This window comes from Poromitra crassiceps (genome assembly GCF_964638095.1).
Source record: "Poromitra crassiceps genome assembly, chromosome: 10".
In the NCBI taxonomy this organism is placed as follows: domain Eukaryota; kingdom Metazoa; phylum Chordata; class Actinopteri; order Beryciformes; family Melamphaidae; genus Poromitra; species Poromitra crassiceps.
In genome coordinates, this window is record NC_139631.1 from 51,682,843 (window position 1) to 51,699,458 (window position 16,616).

The 16,616-nt window shown below is 43.4% G+C and overlaps 1 protein-coding gene across 6 annotated transcripts in view; it reads right to left on the reverse strand.

Annotated features, from left to right (window-relative positions):
* Window positions 1-16,616, reverse strand: part of ncor2 (nuclear receptor corepressor 2) — a gene marked incomplete at its 3' end in the record, with an annotated part of 154,468 nt that overhangs the window by 116,038 nt on the left and 21,814 nt on the right. For all 6 annotated transcript variants that reach the window (XM_083644613.1, XM_083644614.1, XM_083644615.1 and 3 more), the window contains exons 3-4: window positions 12,811-12,924; window positions 8,575-8,631 (exon numbers count right to left, since the gene is read on the reverse strand). In XM_083644613.1, the coding sequence (XP_083500739.1) occupies window positions 8,575-8,631; window positions 12,811-12,924 (171 nt within the window). The remainder of the gene's footprint in view (window positions 1-8,574; window positions 8,632-12,810; window positions 12,925-16,616) is intronic.

The window sequence follows — 16,616 nt, forward strand, 5'->3', positions numbered from 1 at the left end:
GTTTCAGTGTCCTAACAGTTTTAGAGTGTTTCAGCATCCTAACAGTTTTAGAGTGTTTCAGCATCCTAACAGTTTTAGAGTGTTTCAGCATCCTAACAGTTTTAGAGTGTTTCAGCATCCTAACAGTTTTAGAGTGTTTCAGCATCCTAACAGTTTTAGAGTGTTTCAGCATCCTAACAGTTTTAGAGTGTTTCAGCATCCTAACAGTTTTAGTGTTTCAGCATCCTAACAGTTTTAGAGTGTTTCAGTGTCCTAACAGTTTTAGAGTGTTTCAGCATCCTAACAGTTTTAGAGTGTTTCAGCATCCTAACAGTTTTAGAGTGTTTCAGCATCCTAACAGTTTTAGAGTGTTTCAGCATCCTAACAGTTTTAGAGTGTTTCAGCATCCTAACAGTTTTAGAGTGTTTCAGCATCCTAACAGTTTTAGAGTGTTTCAGCATCCTAACAGTTTTAGAGTGTTTCAGCATCCTAACAGTTTTAGTGTTTCAGCATCCTAACAGTTTTAGAGTGTTTCAGTGTCCTAACAGTTTTAGAGTGTTTCAGCATCCTAACAGTTTTAGAGTGTTTCAGTGTCCTAACAGTTTTAGAGTGTTTCAGTGTCCTAACAGTTTTACAGTGTTTCAGCATCCTAACAGTTTTAGAGTGTTTCAGCATCCTAACAGTTTTAGAGTGTTTCAGTGTCCTAACAGTTTTAGAGTGTTTCAGTGTCCTAACAGTTTTACAGTGTTTCAGCATCCTAACAGTTTTAGAGTGTTTCAGTGTCCTAACAGTTTTAGAGTGTTTCAGTGTTTCAGCATCCTAACAGTTTTACAGTGTTTCAGCATCCTAACAGTTTTACAGTGTTTCAGCATCCTAACAGTTTTACAGTGTTTCAGTGTTTCAGCATCCTAACAGTTTTACAGTGTTTCAGTGTTTCAGTGTCCTAACAGTTTTAGAGTGTTTCAGTGTCCTAACAGTTTTAGAGTGTTTCAGCATCCTAACAGTTTTAGAGTGTTTCAGTGTCCTAACAGTTTTAGAGTGTTTCAGTGTCCTAACAGTTTTAGAGTGTTTCAGCATCCTAACAGTTTTAGAGTGTTTCAGTGTCCTAACAGTTTTAGAGTGTTTCAGTGTCCTAACAGTTTTAGAGTGTTTCAGTGTCCTAACAGTTTTAGAGTGTTTCAGCATCCTAACAGTTTTAGAGTGTTTCAGCATCCTAACAGTTTTAGAGTGTTTCAGTGTCCTAACAGTTTTAGAGTGTTTCAGCATCCTAACAGTTTTACAGTGTTTCAGCATCCTAACAGTTTTACAGTGTTTCAGCATCCTAACAGTTTTACAGTGTTTCAGTGTTTCAGCATCCTAACAGTTTTAGAGTGTTTCAGCATCCTAACAGTTTTACAGTGTTTCAGCGTCCTAACAGTTTTAGAGTGTTTCAGCATCCTAACAGTTTTAGAGTGTTTCAGTGTCCTAACAGTTTTAGAGTGTTTCAGCATCCTAACAGTTTTAGAGTGTTTCAGCATCCTAACAGTTTTAGAGTGTTTCAGTGTCCTAACAGTTTTAGAGTGTTTCAGCATCCTAACAGTTTTAGAGTGTTTCAGTGTCCTAACAGTTTTAGAGTGTTTCAGCATCCTAACAGTTTTAGAGTGTTTCAGCATCCTAACAGTTTTAGAGTGTTTCAGCATCCTAACAGTTTTAGAGTGTTTCAGTGTCCTAACAGTTTTAGAGTGTTTCAGCATCCTAACAGTTTTAGAGTGTTTCAGCATCCTAACAGTTTTAGAGTGTTTCAGCATCCTAACAGTTTTAGAGTGTTTCAGCATCCTAACAGTTTTAGAGTGTTTCAGCATCCTAACAGTTTTAGTGTTTCAGCATCCTAACAGTTTTAGAGTGTTTCAGTGTCCTAACAGTTTTAGAGTGTTTCAGCATCCTAACAGTTTTAGAGTGTTTCAGCATCCTAACAGTTTTAGAGTGTTTCAGCATCCTAACAGTTTTAGAGTGTTTCAGCATCCTAACAGTTTTAGAGTGTTTCAGCATCCTAACAGTTTTAGAGTGTTTCAGCATCCTAACAGTTTTAGAGTGTTTCAGCATCCTAACAGTTTTAGTGTTTCAGCATCCTAACAGTTTTAGAGTGTTTCAGTGTCCTAACAGTTTTAGAGTGTTTCAGCATCCTAACAGTTTTAGAGTGTTTCAGCATCCTAACAGTTTTAGAGTGTTTCAGCATCCTAACAGTTTTAGAGTGTTTCAGCATCCTAACAGTTTTAGAGTGTTTCAGCATCCTAACAGTTTTAGAGTGTTTCAGCATCCTAACAGTTTTAGAGTGTTTCAGCATCCTAACAGTTTTAGAGTGTTTCAGCATCCTAACAGTTTTAGTGTTTCAGCATCCTAACAGTTTTAGAGTGTTTCAGTGTCCTAACAGTTTTAGAGTGTTTCAGCATCCTAACAGTTTTAGAGTGTTTCAGTGTCCTAACAGTTTTAGAGTGTTTCAGTGTCCTAACAGTTTTACAGTGTTTCAGCATCCTAACAGTTTTAGAGTGTTTCAGCATCCTAACAGTTTTAGAGTGTTTCAGTGTCCTAACAGTTTTAGAGTGTTTCAGTGTCCTAACAGTTTTACAGTGTTTCAGCATCCTAACAGTTTTAGAGTGTTTCAGTGTCCTAACAGTTTTAGAGTGTTTCAGTGTTTCAGCATCCTAACAGTTTTACAGTGTTTCAGCATCCTAACAGTTTTACAGTGTTTCAGCATCCTAACAGTTTTACAGTGTTTCAGTGTTTCAGCATCCTAACAGTTTTACAGTGTTTCAGTGTTTCAGTGTCCTAACAGTTTTAGAGTGTTTCAGTGTCCTAACAGTTTTAGAGTGTTTCAGCATCCTAACAGTTTTAGAGTGTTTCAGTGTCCTAACAGTTTTAGAGTGTTTCAGTGTCCTAACAGTTTTAGAGTGTTTCAGCATCCTAACAGTTTTAGAGTGTTTCAGTGTCCTAACAGTTTTAGAGTGTTTCAGTGTCCTAACAGTTTTAGAGTGTTTCAGTGTCCTAACAGTTTTAGAGTGTTTCAGCATCCTAACAGTTTTAGAGTGTTTCAGCATCCTAACAGTTTTAGAGTGTTTCAGTGTCCTAACAGTTTTAGAGTGTTTCAGCATCCTAACAGTTTTACAGTGTTTCAGCATCCTAACAGTTTTACAGTGTTTCAGCATCCTAACAGTTTTACAGTGTTTCAGTGTTTCAGCATCCTAACAGTTTTAGAGTGTTTCAGTGTCCTAACAGTTTTAGAGTGTTTCAGTGTCCTAACAGTTTTAGAGTGTTTCAGCATCCTAACAGTTTTAGAGTGTTTCAGTGTCCTAACAGTTTTAGAGTGTTTCAGCATCCTAACCGTTTTAGAGTGTTTCAGTGTCCTAACAGTTTTAGAGTGTTTCAGTGTCCTAACAGTTTTAGAGTGTTTCAGTGTCCTAACAGTTTTAGAGTGTTTCAGTGTCCCAACAGTTTTAGAGTGTTTCAGTGTCCTAACAGTTTTAGAGTGTTTCAGTGTCCTAACAGTTTTAGAGTGTTTCAGCATCCTAACAGTTTTAGAGTGTTTCAGTGTCCTAACAGTTTTAGAGTGTTTCAGTGTCCTAACAGTTTTAGAGTGTTTCAGCATCCTAACAGTTTTAGAGTGTTTCAGCATCCTAACAGTTTTAGAGTGTTTCAGCATCCTAACAGTTTTAGAGTGTTTCAGTGTCCTAACAGTTTTAGAGTGTTTCAGTGTCCTAACAGTTTTAGAGTGTTTCAGCATCCTAACAGTTTTAGAGTGTTTCAGCATCCTAACAGTTTTAGAGTGTTTCAGCATCCTAACAGTTTTAGAGTGTTTCAGCATCCTAACAGTTTTAGAGTGTTTCAGCATCCTAACAGTTTTAGAGTGTTTCAGCATCCTAACAGTTTTAGAGTGTTTCAACGTCCTAACAGTTTTAGAGTGTTTCAGTGTCCTAACCGTTTTAGAGTGTTTCAGCATCCTAACAGTTTTAGAGTGTTTCAGTGTCCTAACCGTTTTAGAGTGTTTCAGCATCCTAACAGTTTTAGAGTGTTTCAGTGTCCTAACAGTTTTAGAGTGTTTCAGTGTCCCAACAGTTTTAGAGTGTTTCAGTGTCCTAACAGTTTTAGAGTGTTTCAGTGTCCTAACAGTTTTAGAGTGTTTCAGCATCCTAACAGTTTTAGAGTGTTTCAGTTAGGGATGTCAACCGATAACCGTTTAACCGATAATCGACCGTTAGAACATTAACCGATTAATACTATCAGTTAAACGGTTAAAAAAAAAAAAATCACGTCTCCTAAACACATGCAGAGAGAGAGAGAGAGAGAGAGAGAGAGAGAGAGAGAGAGAGAGAGAGAGAGAGAGAGAGAAGCGCATGGTCTGAAACCCGACACCTTGCTAATCTCACAGCGTTCAGCGCGCACTGATCAAACAGTAGTTTTTACCGTGTCCTAGAGATGCAGACATGAAGCGGTCTAATTGACGATTGAAAAGTAACAATTAACGTTAGTCTTTACTGTCCAACACATCACAGTTCGGAGAAATTGTTTCAGAACGGGACAGAGACGGATTGTTTGTAGACTGTATTCATTGACACTTTCAAGGCCGGTGTGAAAGCGGCTACTGACAGCTGCGTGCGACTGAGACACACAGAGAGCAGAGCCCTCGTCGCGTGTGTGAAGAGAGAGGAATAAGGGGTGAGACCAAAAGCAGGTAAACCACTGTGGGATTAGTGAGGAGAAGATACTGTAGTGATGCTGCGCACTTTGTCAGTGCGCCCTGCAGCCTGGGCTGTCGTCCGCTCAAACACTACTTCACCGGGCAGCTGCGTGTCAATTGACGTGCCTATAATATGCAATGCGTGCAGCTCTAAAGTATAGCCTATCGGAGGAATGTTTTTGTTTAGATGGCTGGAGGCTTCAACTTGTTTTTTTCTGCTTGTAGATGTAAAAAATAAACGCTTTCTAATGAAAAAAATCAAGCATTTGTTGTGGTAATTGTTTAATGGGGCACAGACAGTCAAATAGCGCATTTTAATCTTCTCGGTTAACCGACAGTTGTCGGTTGTCGGTCAAGAAAAATTATGATTTTCGACATCCCTAGTTTCAGTGTCCTAACAGTTTTAGAGTGTTTCAGCATCCTAACAGTTTTAGAGTGTTTCAGTGTCCTAACAGTTTTAGAGTGTTTCAGTGTCCTAACAGTTTTAGAGTGTTTCAGTGTCCTAACAGTTTTAGAGTGTTTCAGCATCCTAACAGTTTTAGAGTGTTTCAGCATCCTAACAGTTTTAGAGTGTTTCAGCATCCTAACAGTTTTAGAGTGTTTCAGCGTCCTAACAGTTTTAGAGTGTTTCAGCATCCTAACAGTTTTAGAGTGTTTCAGCATCCTAACAGTTTTAGAGTGTTTCAGCATCCTAACAGTTTTAGAGTGTTTCAGCATCCTAACAGTTTTAGAGTGTTTCAGCATCCTAACAGTTTTAGAGTGTTTCAGCATCCTAACAGTTTTAGAGTGTTTCAGCATCCTAACAGTTTTACAGTGTTTCAGCATCCTAACAGTTTTAGAGTGTTTCAGCATCCTAACAGTTTTAGTGTTTCAGCATCCTAACAGTTTTAGAGTGTTTCAGTGTCCTAACAGTTTTAGAGTGTTTCAGCATCCTAACAGTTTTAGAGTGTTTCAGTGTCCTAACAGTTTTAGTGTTTCAGCATCCTAACAGTTTTAGAGTGTTTCAGTGTCCTAACAGTTTTAGAGTGTTTCAGCATCCTAACAGTTTTAGAGTGTTTCAGTGTCCTAACAGTTTTAGAGTGTTTCAGTGTCCTAACAGTTTTAGAGTGTTTCAGCATCCTAACAGTTTTAGAGTGTTTCAGCATCCTAACAGTTTTAGAGTGTTTCAGCATCCTAACAGTTTTAGAGTGTTTCAGTGTCCTAACAGTTTTAGAGTGTTTCAGTGTCCTAACAGTTTTAGAGTGTTTCAGTGTCCTAACAGTTTTAGAGTGTTTCAGTGTCCTAACAGTTTTAGAGTGTTTCAGCATCCTAACAGTTTTAGAGTGTTTCAGCATCCTAACAGTTTTAGAGTGTTTCAGCATCCTAACAGTTTTAGAGTGTTTCAGCATCCTAACAGTTTTAGAGTGTTTCAGCATCCTAACAGTTTTAGAGTGTTTCAGCATCCTAACAGTTTTAGAGTGTTTCAGCATCCTAACAGTTTTAGAGTGTTTCAGCATCCTAACAGTTTTAGAGTGTTTCAGCATCCTAACAGTTTTAGAGTGTTTCAACGTCCTAACAGTTTTAGAGTGTTTCAGTGTCCTAACCGTTTTAGAGTGTTTCAGCATCCTAACAGTTTTAGAGTGTTTCAGTGTCCTAACCGTTTTAGAGTGTTTCAGCATCCTAACAGTTTTAGAGTGTTTCAGCGTCCTAACAGTTTTAGAGTGTTTCAGCATCCTAACAGTTTTACAGTGTTTCAGTGTCCTAACAGTTTTAGAGTGTTTCAGTGTCCTAACAGTTTTAGAGTGTTTCAGCATCCTAACAGTTTTAGAGTGTTTCAGCATCCTAACAGTTTTAGAGTGTTTCAGCGTCCTAACAGTTTTAGAGTGTTTCAGCATCCTAACAGTTTTAGAGTGTTTCAGTGTCCTAACAGTTTTAGAGTGTTTCAGTGTCCTAACAGTTTTAGAGTGTTTCAGTGTCCTAACAGTTTTAGAGTGTTTCAGTGTCCTAACAGTTTTAGAGTGTTTCAGCGTCCTAACAGTTTTAGAGTGTTTCAGTGTCCTAACAGTTTTAGAGTGTTTCAGCATCCTAACAGTTTTAGAGTGTTTCAGCGTCCTAACAGTTTTAGAGTGTTTCAGCATCCTAACAGTTTTAGAGTGTTTCAGTGTCCTAACAGTTTTAGAGTGTTTCAGTGTCCTAACAGTTTTAGAGTGTTTCAGTGTCCTAACAGTTTTACAGTGTTTCAGTGTCCTAACAGTTTTAGAGTGTTTCAGTGTCCTAACAGTTTTAGAGTGTTTCAGTGTCCTAACAGTTTTAGAGTGTTTCAGTGTCCTAACAGTTTTAGAGTGTTTCAGTGTCCTAACAGTTTTAGAGTGTTTCAGCATCCTAACAGTTTTAGAGTGTTTCAGCATCCTAACAGTTTTAGAGTGTTTCAGCATCCTAACAGTTTTAGAGTGTTTCAGTGTCCTAACAGTTTTAGAGTGTTTCAGCATCCTAACAGTTTTAGAGTGTTTCAGTGTCCTAACAGTTTTAGAGTGTTTCAGCATCCTAACAGTTTTAGAGTGTTTCAGTGTCCTAACAGTTTTAGAGTGTTTCAGTGTCCTAACCGTTTTAGAGTGTTTCAGCATCCTAACAGTTTTAGAGTGTTTCAGCATCCTAACAGTTTTAGAGTGTTTCAGCATCCTAACAGTTTTAGAGTGTTTCAGCATCCTAACAGTTTTACAGTGTTTCAGTGTCCTAACAGTTTTAGAGTGTTTCAGTGTCCTAACAGTTTTAGAGTGTTTCAGCATCCTAACAGTTTTAGAGTGTTTCAGCATCCTAACAGTTTTAGTGTTTCAGCATCCTAACAGTTTTAGAGTGTTTCAGTGTCCTAACCGTTTTAGAGTGTTTCAGTGTCCTAACAGTTTTAGAGTGTTTCAGCATCCTAACAGTTTTAGAGTGTTTCAGCATCCTAACAGTTTTAGAGTGTTTCAGTGTCCTAACAGTTTTAGAGTGTTTCAGCATCCTAACAGTTTTAGAGTGTTTCAGTGTCCTAACAGTTTTAGAGTGTTTCAGTGTCCTAACAGTTTTAGAGTGTTTCAGCATCCTAACAGTTTTAGAGTGTTTCAGTGTCCTAACAGTTTTAGTGTTTCAGCATCCTAACAGTTTTAGAGTGTTTCAGTGTCCTAACCGTTTTAGAGTGTTTCAGCATCCTAACAGTTTTAGAGTGTTTCAGTGTTTCAGCATCCTAACAGTTTTAGAGTGTTTCAGTGTCCTAACAGTTTTAGAGTGTTTCAGCATCCTAACAGTTTTAGAGTGTTTCAGCGTCCTAACAGTTTTAGAGTGTTTCAGCGTCCTAACAGTTTTAGAGTGTTTCAGCATCCTAACAGTTTTAGAGTGTTTCAGCGTCCTAACAGTTTTAGAGTGTTTCAGCGTCCTAACAGTTTTAGAGTGTCTCAGCATCCTAACAGTTTTAGAGTGTTTCAGCGTCCTAACAGTTTTAGAGTGTTTCAGCGTCCTAACAGTTTTAGAGTGTTTCAGCATCCTAACAGTTTTAGAGTAGGAAGTTCCAGGAACATGTTTCAGCGTCAAGTGGAGGTTTTTCAAAAACAACGCTCGCTCGGCGAGGAGAACCCCACGCCGAGTATCAAAGCTCCAAACGTTTTCTCGTCAGGATTCCCGTGTCTCTCATTTCCACGCGAGCGTCCATACGTCAAGCATCATTGACACTTGGAGAGCTGAGCCACAGCTTTCTGTGTAGCCATCATCAATGGTGGAGACAGACTTGAATGGCAACGGCCTCCTCACCACCTCAGACCTGGAGAGATCCTTTGCTTCAACCTTCCCTCCAATAACCTGTTCATTCAATAATACAAAAACAGCCTGGGGGAGGAGGAGGCGGGGCATAAAGAGAAGGTTTCCACACTCACCAGTTCCAATCTGGGCCCGAGTCCCTCCAGTATCCTGTGAGCTTCCTCTGCCTTTTTCTGGTGAAGAAACACAAGCAGACAAGCAGCACATGTTAGCCTCTGCCGTCACCACGGCAACGCAGAGAGGAGGGCAGAGGAGAGAGCAGAGGAGAGGAGGGAGGGGAGGGAGGGAGGGGAGAGGAGGGGAGAGGAGGGAGGGGAGAGGAGAGAGCAGAGGAGAGAGCAGAGGAGAGGAGGGAGGGGAGGGAGGGAGGGGAGAGGAGGGGAGAGGAGGGAGGGGAGAGGAGAGAGCAGAGGAGAGGAGGGAGGGGAGGGAGGGAGGGGAGAGGAGGGGAGGGCAGGGGAGAGGAGGGAGCAGAGGAGAGAGCAGAGGAGAGGAGGGGAGGGGAGGGAGGGGAGAGGAGAGGAGAGGAGAGGAGAGGAGGGAGGGGAGAGGAGAGAGCAGAGGTGTTGGGGCTCAGCTCCTCCATACATTTATATTTAGCTCCACCAGACAATGTGTGAGACGTGAGCAATGTCCCAGACTACCCCCCCTCACCTACACTCTCACTCCCCATCTTCACCTCCACTCTGCCCTCCTCTCTCTCTCTCTCTCTCTCTCTGATAGATTATCTCTCTCTCTCTCTCTCTCTCTCTCTGATAGATTATCTCTCTCTCTCTCTCTCTCTCTCTCTGATTATCTATCTCTCTCTCTCACTCAGATATAATTTCTCCTTGGTGAGATAGCACACGCTCTGCTCTGTTGCTTTCCCAGCTCACTTCCTTTCCTTCAGTGACACAACAGTGTAACTGATTGGCAGGAGTGACAGAAACACATATCACAAATACTGTCAAAAGATGCACTGGGGGCTGCCATCTTGGATTTTTAGAGCTAGAAGTGATGTACAGTATTTGTCAGCATTTAACAGTGCTGGTTTCCCATAGCCGCAGCGCCGCATTCTATTGGTCCATGATCGACCAGCTGCACAATCAACTGGACAGGCGACCTGTCAATCACAGCCAAAACGTAGTCCTTTTTTTTGCATCTATTTGACACTAAACGGATTATATACACAATTACCTAGTTGTCATGAAAGGTGAAATGAGCTATAGACATTTTGGAACCAGGCTGTAAACACATGTATTGATGCTAACGTCAGGCACAGGGTGAATGCTTTTGCAGCCAGCCTCAAGTGGCCACTTGAGGAACTGCAGTTTTTGGCACTTCCGCATTGGCCTCAATGCAACCAACTAAAGCTTCTGGCATACTCTTCGCGCACGTGCTGGAGGCGGGGCTCCACGGAGGGCGCGCGCACTCTGCGCAGGCCAAAACAGAACATAGTGAGTGCTCCAGAAATGGCGGCGATCAGTGAAAGGCAGTCTGAATGAAATTGAATGTAACGTTCCCAATTCTATATATTAAATTCTAAAAAACGACCCTCAACATTTGGGAAGGCTAAGCCACACAACTAGTTCATTATAATCGAACATTATGCTTTTGAAGGCGACTGTACGACGGTGAGGACATAATCACAGCAGATATCCGCTGATAGCCTACCACGGAGATCTCACAGGCACAGGCAGCAAAACCCGACGCGCTGATAGAAAAATCTCCATGGACGCGCCGCGCTGCGCTCAGGCCTCGCCCCCCGACACGCCCCGTGCGATGACGTCATAATCGTCGCGCGCTCTATGCGCTTGGCTGGGCGCACTGACTGCCCCCTAGATTCTTCACCACTAACAGAATGTGATGTGAGCTTCAGGTAGGGATGCACGATTAATCGTATTTTCATCGTCATCGCGATATGAAAATGTGCGATGAACACATCGCAAAAGTCGCGTGTTATCGCAAAAAAGAAAAAAGAAAATGTACAGTGCACCTGAACGCAACATGCAAGATACCGGCTGAATAAGTGTTCAAATGTTCATGTCATTCTGGCCAATACTCCACTTCTGTTATAACATTTCAGTCTGGAATATGGAATATCTTTCAATAATCGTTATGACTAAAAGGATAAAAGTAATCTCATGTGTAAGAAATGACTGTTCTACATTGAAGTAAAAATGTAAATAATTAACTTGTTGGTTTTGGATTTTTTTTTTAGCTTCAAGAGCTCAACAGGGTTCTGATCCTGCAGCCTTGGTGAGGCTGACACCACTGTGACACCAGCTCAGAAAGGCCTACTGAGGCTGGAGTCATTACAGCCAGGGGACACGAGGGGTTAACGCAGCCTAAACTCCTCATGTATGAAGACGCTTGGTATGAGCCTCACCCTGAGGAACTGCATGCTATATATACCTGCAAGCTATATATACCTGCAAGCTATATATACCTGCAAGCTATATATACCTGCAAGCTATATATACCTGCAAGCTATATATACCTGCAAGCTATATATACCTGCAAGCTATATATACCTGCAAGCTATATATACCTGCAAGCTATATATACCTGCAAGCTCACCATGGAACACTACGCCTTGAATCACAGAATAGCAGGAAATATGCATTGACTGAATGTGCTATGGGGTCTGGAGAGAGCGTGGGGGAGCGCGCGGTAGGCCTGAGTGCTTCCTGGCAGCCAGGGGGAGCCGGTGAGGTCTGGAGAGAGCTTAGGGGATGGTGCCATAGGCCAGGAAGCACTCCTGACAGCCAGGGGGAAGTGGAAAGTGTTACAGGGGTCAGGGTACATTGTGGAGTAAAGCCATGAGTCATCCTTCAACTTCCTGCCTTTCAGATGACCCTGCATGAGCAAGCAGCCATGTCCTGCTGCTGCTGCTGCTGCTGCTGCTGCTGACTCACACAGGACACACAGGACACACAGGACATTCCTATACTACTGTGTTGTTTTAAAGGGCTTTGCAGGGCATTTTTGCTAGCTTAGCAGAATACAGTGGGTGCCCTGTGCTTTGCTAGCTTAGCAGAATACAGTGGGTGCCCTGTGCTTTGCTAGCTTAGCAAAATACAGTGGGTGCCCTGTGCTTTGGTAGCTTAGCAAAATACAGTGGGTGCCCTGTGCTTTGCTAGCTTAGCAGAATACAGTGGGTGCCCTGTGCTTTGGTAGCTTAGCAAAATACAGTGGGTGCCCTGTGCTTTGGTAGCTTAGCAGAATACAGTGGGTGCCCTGTGCTTTGGTAGCTTAGCAAAATACAGTGGGTGCCCTGTGCTTTGGTAGCTTAGCAAAATACAGTGGGTGCCCTGTGCTTTGGTAGCTTAGCAGAATACAGTGGGTGCCCTGTGCTTTGCTAGCTTAGCAAAATACAGTGGGTGCCCTGTGCTTTGGTAGCTTAGCAAAATACAGTGGGTGCCCTGTGCTTTGGTAGCTTAGCAGAATACAGTGGGTGCCCTGTGCTTTGGTAGCTTAGCAGAATACAGTGGGTACAAGTGCTTTGGTAGCTTAGCAGAATACAGTGGGTGCCCTGTGCTTTGGTAGCTTAGCAGAATACAGTGGGTACAAGTGCTTTGGTAGCTTAGCAGAATACAGTGGGTGCCTGTGCTTTGGTAGCTTAGCAGAATACAGTGGGTGCCATGTGCTTTGGTAGCTTAGCAGAATACAGTGGGTGCCATGTGCTTTGGTAGCTTAGCAGAATACAGTGGGTGCCATGTGCTTAATGTGACATCACGAGTTCAAGTCCAACCGTGGCCATAAGTGATGCTGTCGCGTTTTTCCCGTCATCCCCAACTAGTGCAACGACCAGGGCAAATACCCTTCATCCGGTTTCCCACCCGCAGACACAGCCAATCGTGTCTGTGTGGACGCCAGACCAAGCCGGAGGTGACACGGGGGCGCGAACCTGCGACCCTCGTGTTGGTAGGCAGGATGAACAATAACAAAGGGCTTATTCAAAGATCTGCAGTGTGAGAGGAGTTCCCCCGATTCAAATGCCATGGACATGAAAGGAGAGGTGTGCCTTTCACCACTAGGTGGACTAAGAGCATTGAGAATGGCTCCATGCTCAACCCTGTTGCAACAGCAATATTCTATACAGACTGTGTTTACTGTAATTAAAAGGTTATGCTCAGCACTTCAGAAGAGGTCTATTTGACTAACGATTCAGTTTGTCTGGTCTTGAGAGATGAGGATGCAGTATTTATGCTGGTTGTCTTGAGAGATGAGGAGACAGTATTTACGCTGGTTGTCTTGAGAGATGAGGATACAGTATTTACGCTGGTTGCTTGACTTGCATTAAGGTGATGATAGAGAACAACAATGCTCATGATCCAGCTCTTCCCAGCATGCCTTGCTCAGGTGCTCACCCGGTTCTCGTCGTAGATGATCTGCACCAGGCTGCGGTGCTTGGCCTCGCTGGGCGGTGGGGAGACGGGGCGCTCTGGCTCCTGAGGCTTCGCTGCCTCCTCCTCCAGTTGTTGCTGTAACACACAAACAAACCAACATGACAGTTAACCCATTGATACCTGATGCAGCATTTGCGTGTATACCCCTCATTTGTGTGTGTATCCCTTTAAGACCGCGAACCGCGTCTTAAAGGGATACACACACAAATGCCGCATCAGGTTATCTAAGCAGGAGACACATACGGCCGATTAATCAGCATCAGCCATGTCTGGGCGTCTGTCGGACTAGTATTCACAGTGTGTCCCGCGCCGTAGGGACTAGTATTCACAGTGTGTCCCGCGCCGTAGGGACTAGTATTCACAGTGTGTCCAGCGCCGTAGGGACTAGTATTCATAGTGTGTCCAGCGCCGTAGGCACTAGTATTCACAGTGTGTCCCGCGCCGTAGGCACTAGTATTCACAGTGTGTCCAGCGCCGTAGGGACTAGTATTCACAGTGTGTCCCGCGCCGTAGGGACTAGTATTCACAGTGTGTCCCGCGCCGTAGGCACTAGTATTCATAGTGTGTCCCGCGCCGTAGGCACTAGTATTCACAGTGTGTCCCGCGCCGTAGGTACTAGTATTCACAGTGTGTCCCGCGCCGTAGGCACTAGTATTCACAGTGTGTCCCGCGGCGTAGGCACTAGTATTCATAGTGTGTCCAGCGCCGTAGGCACTAGTATTCATAGTGTGTCCAGCGCCGTAGGCACTAGTATTCACAGTGTGTCCAGCGCCGTATTCACAGTGTGTCCCGCGCCGTAGGGACTAGTATTCACAGTGTGTCCCGCGCCGTAGGCACTAGTATTCACAGTGTGTCCCGCGGCGTAGGCACTAGTATTCATAGTGTGTCCAGCGCCGTAGGCACTAGTATTCATAGTGTGTCCAGCGCCGTAGGGACTAGTATTCATAGTGTGTCCAGCGCCGTAGGGACTAGTATTCATAGTGTGTCCAGCGCCGTAGGGACTAGTATTCATAGTGTGTCCAGCGCCGTAGGGACTAGTATTCACAGTGTGTCCCGCGCCGTAGGGACTAGTATTCACAGTGTGTCCCGCGCCGTAGGGACTAGTATTCACAGTGTGTCCCGCGCCGTAGGGACTAGTATTCACAGTGTGTCCCGCGCCGTAGGCACTAGTATTCACAGTGTGTCCCGCGCAGTAGGCACTAGTATTCACAGTGTGTGACTGTGCATGCTAGTTGCCTGTCAGCTGTAGTATTTGCAGTGTGTGACGTGAGGTGAGCTAACTGCCTTTGTTGCTGCTAGTTGTTTGGAGTGGGGTTGATGTGTTCCAGCTCTAAACCTTTAGAAGTAGGGATGGGCATTTCTAGCAAAAACACTATTCGAAATTCGCTGGCCAAATTCGAATTTAATTCGAAATTCGAAAAAAAAAAAAAAAAATGTAAATGTAAATGTAATTTTTTTTTTTTTTTTTTTTTTTTTTTTTTTTGTGAGTGAAATGTTGCATTGTCTCCCCTGATTCTAAGTCTACGGCTTTATTAATTAATATAAAAAGCTTCTGCTGTGGATTTTTAGCTCAAACAAGCATTGCACCACTGAAGTAAAGAACATGTTACATGACATTGACATTTTCGAAAATAAAAAACAGTTTTGACAATCATGAGTGGTTCATTAAATATTTAGTAGGCTCAGGTCTGAGTGCCAAAGGGGTGCCAAAGTCACCCCCTCTCCCTCTTCATGGGATTTCATCCGCCATTCATTTTTCCATAAACCTTGCTTAAAATGCTTATAAAAATTGTTTTACTTGCTCAAACCAAGCGATTTGACTATACTTAGAATCAGGGGAGACTGCAACATTTCACTAAAAAAAAAAAAAAAAAAAATTTTTTTTTTTTTTTTTCGAATTTCGAATTTCAATAATAAAAGTCGACCTTGATAATAACAACGATTATTCGAAAATTCGAAATCCGATGCCCATCCCTATTTAGAAGCACACTAAACTCATCCAAAAGGCCCTGTGGCTCTCTGGATCCTGCTGAGAGGTGAGTGAGTGTGAGAACAGCCTCCCCCCTCCTCTCCAGTGGGGTGAGAACAGCCTCCCCCCTCCTCTCCTCTCCTCTCCAGTGGGGATGAGACTAACTATCCCATTAGCTGGAATAGCAATTAACTCCCCAGGGGCCAGTTAATCAAAGGGTTACCACAACAGCCTGCAAACAAAGCCAATGCTGCTGTGTAGCTACAACACTAGAGCCGTTTTCACACATGCGTACAGGAACATTGCCTATAAATCAATATCGGCCATTTCCCGGAATTTTCCTTCACACCTGAGGGCTCACATGTGTGAATATAGCAGTCAATAATCTTGAATCTTGAATCTTGAAGTAAAAAGTTTGGCTCTCTGTCTTAATCCGTTTCACTACTGTAAGACTGAGAATATTACTATTTAAATCTTTTCATAGGTGGCGCTGTTGGAAGCCTTGCATCGGAGAACCAATCATCAGTGTTGTGGGCGGGCCTGCTTTCTGGGAGCAGTGACGCTCATGCAGAACCGGTGCTGTCGCGTTTGCGGAGAAACATATTAATCACTTAGAAACAAACATAACCTGTTAATAGGACATGTTTCATCCGGCCCCGGCGGCTAGAGGTCTTTCCCCCAGCGATAAGCCCGACTCCTGAGGCTAACGTAACAGAGCCTGCTGATGACTTCACAGTAGCAAGCGGACCACTTCCGGGTAGGACAAATGATTGTAAAATAAACAACAGGTATAAACTCTCTTTGCAGCACATCAGTGTCTTGCTCTATATTGGAACTATGAAATATTGCATTGCCGCTACCAAATAAAATTCTAATAATAAATGTAGGCGTGTCTGCTGCCGGCCATTCTCGCCAGGCTCAATGAAGCAGATTTGGAACAGTAAATTCCCAGACGTTTGATGGTTAGGTGGCGCTGTTGGCGCCGCTCACCAAACGGCTGGAAACCGAGACTACATAAATTTAAACAAACGATTCAGCGATTATCTGTCAACGATTCGATTCACATGTCCGCATCGCAATGCATCGATTAAACGATTAATTTTGACACCCCTAATTATTAGACACTCTTTCTGATGATTAAAAATAACATAAAGAGTAAAACATAGAATTCAGAAAAATTAAAACAAAAAATGTCATTAGAAAAAAAAATCATAAGGCCCTAGATGAAATGAGTAGGCAGATGCTTGGTTGATTGGGGTGGCTTTTGGTGTTTTGCAGTAAAAGTGGCTATTGTCCTGTATTAGTCCTATTGACTTTGTCCTGCCAGTGTGGCTCTCCTATTGACTTTGTCCTGCCAGTGTGTCTCTCCTATTGACTTTGTCCTGCCAGTGTGTCTCTCCTATTGACTTTGTCCTGCCAGTGTGTCTCTCCTATTGACTTTGTCCTGCCAGTGTGGCTCTCCTATTGACTTTGTCCTGCCAGTGTGGCTCTCATGGAAAACATAGTGAGCATCACCGGTCTAGATGTTGGGGCCTTGTGTGGGTGAGTGGCGTGCGGGGAGCTGATCTACAGTAAAGCTGATCCCCCTGCTGAGGCCCCCCCTCCTCTGCTCTCCTGTCCAGGGCCTCAGCAGGGGGAGGAGGCGGGGCCTCAGCAGGCGGAGGAGGCGGGGCCTCAGCAGGCGGAGGAGGCGGCCTCCAGAGGGTCCACAGGAGAGTGGAGCGTGATGGATGACGGTGTGGCGCGATCGGCCCGGATAAGCATCTGGCACCGGGAAACACATCCATTCCCAGAGAGC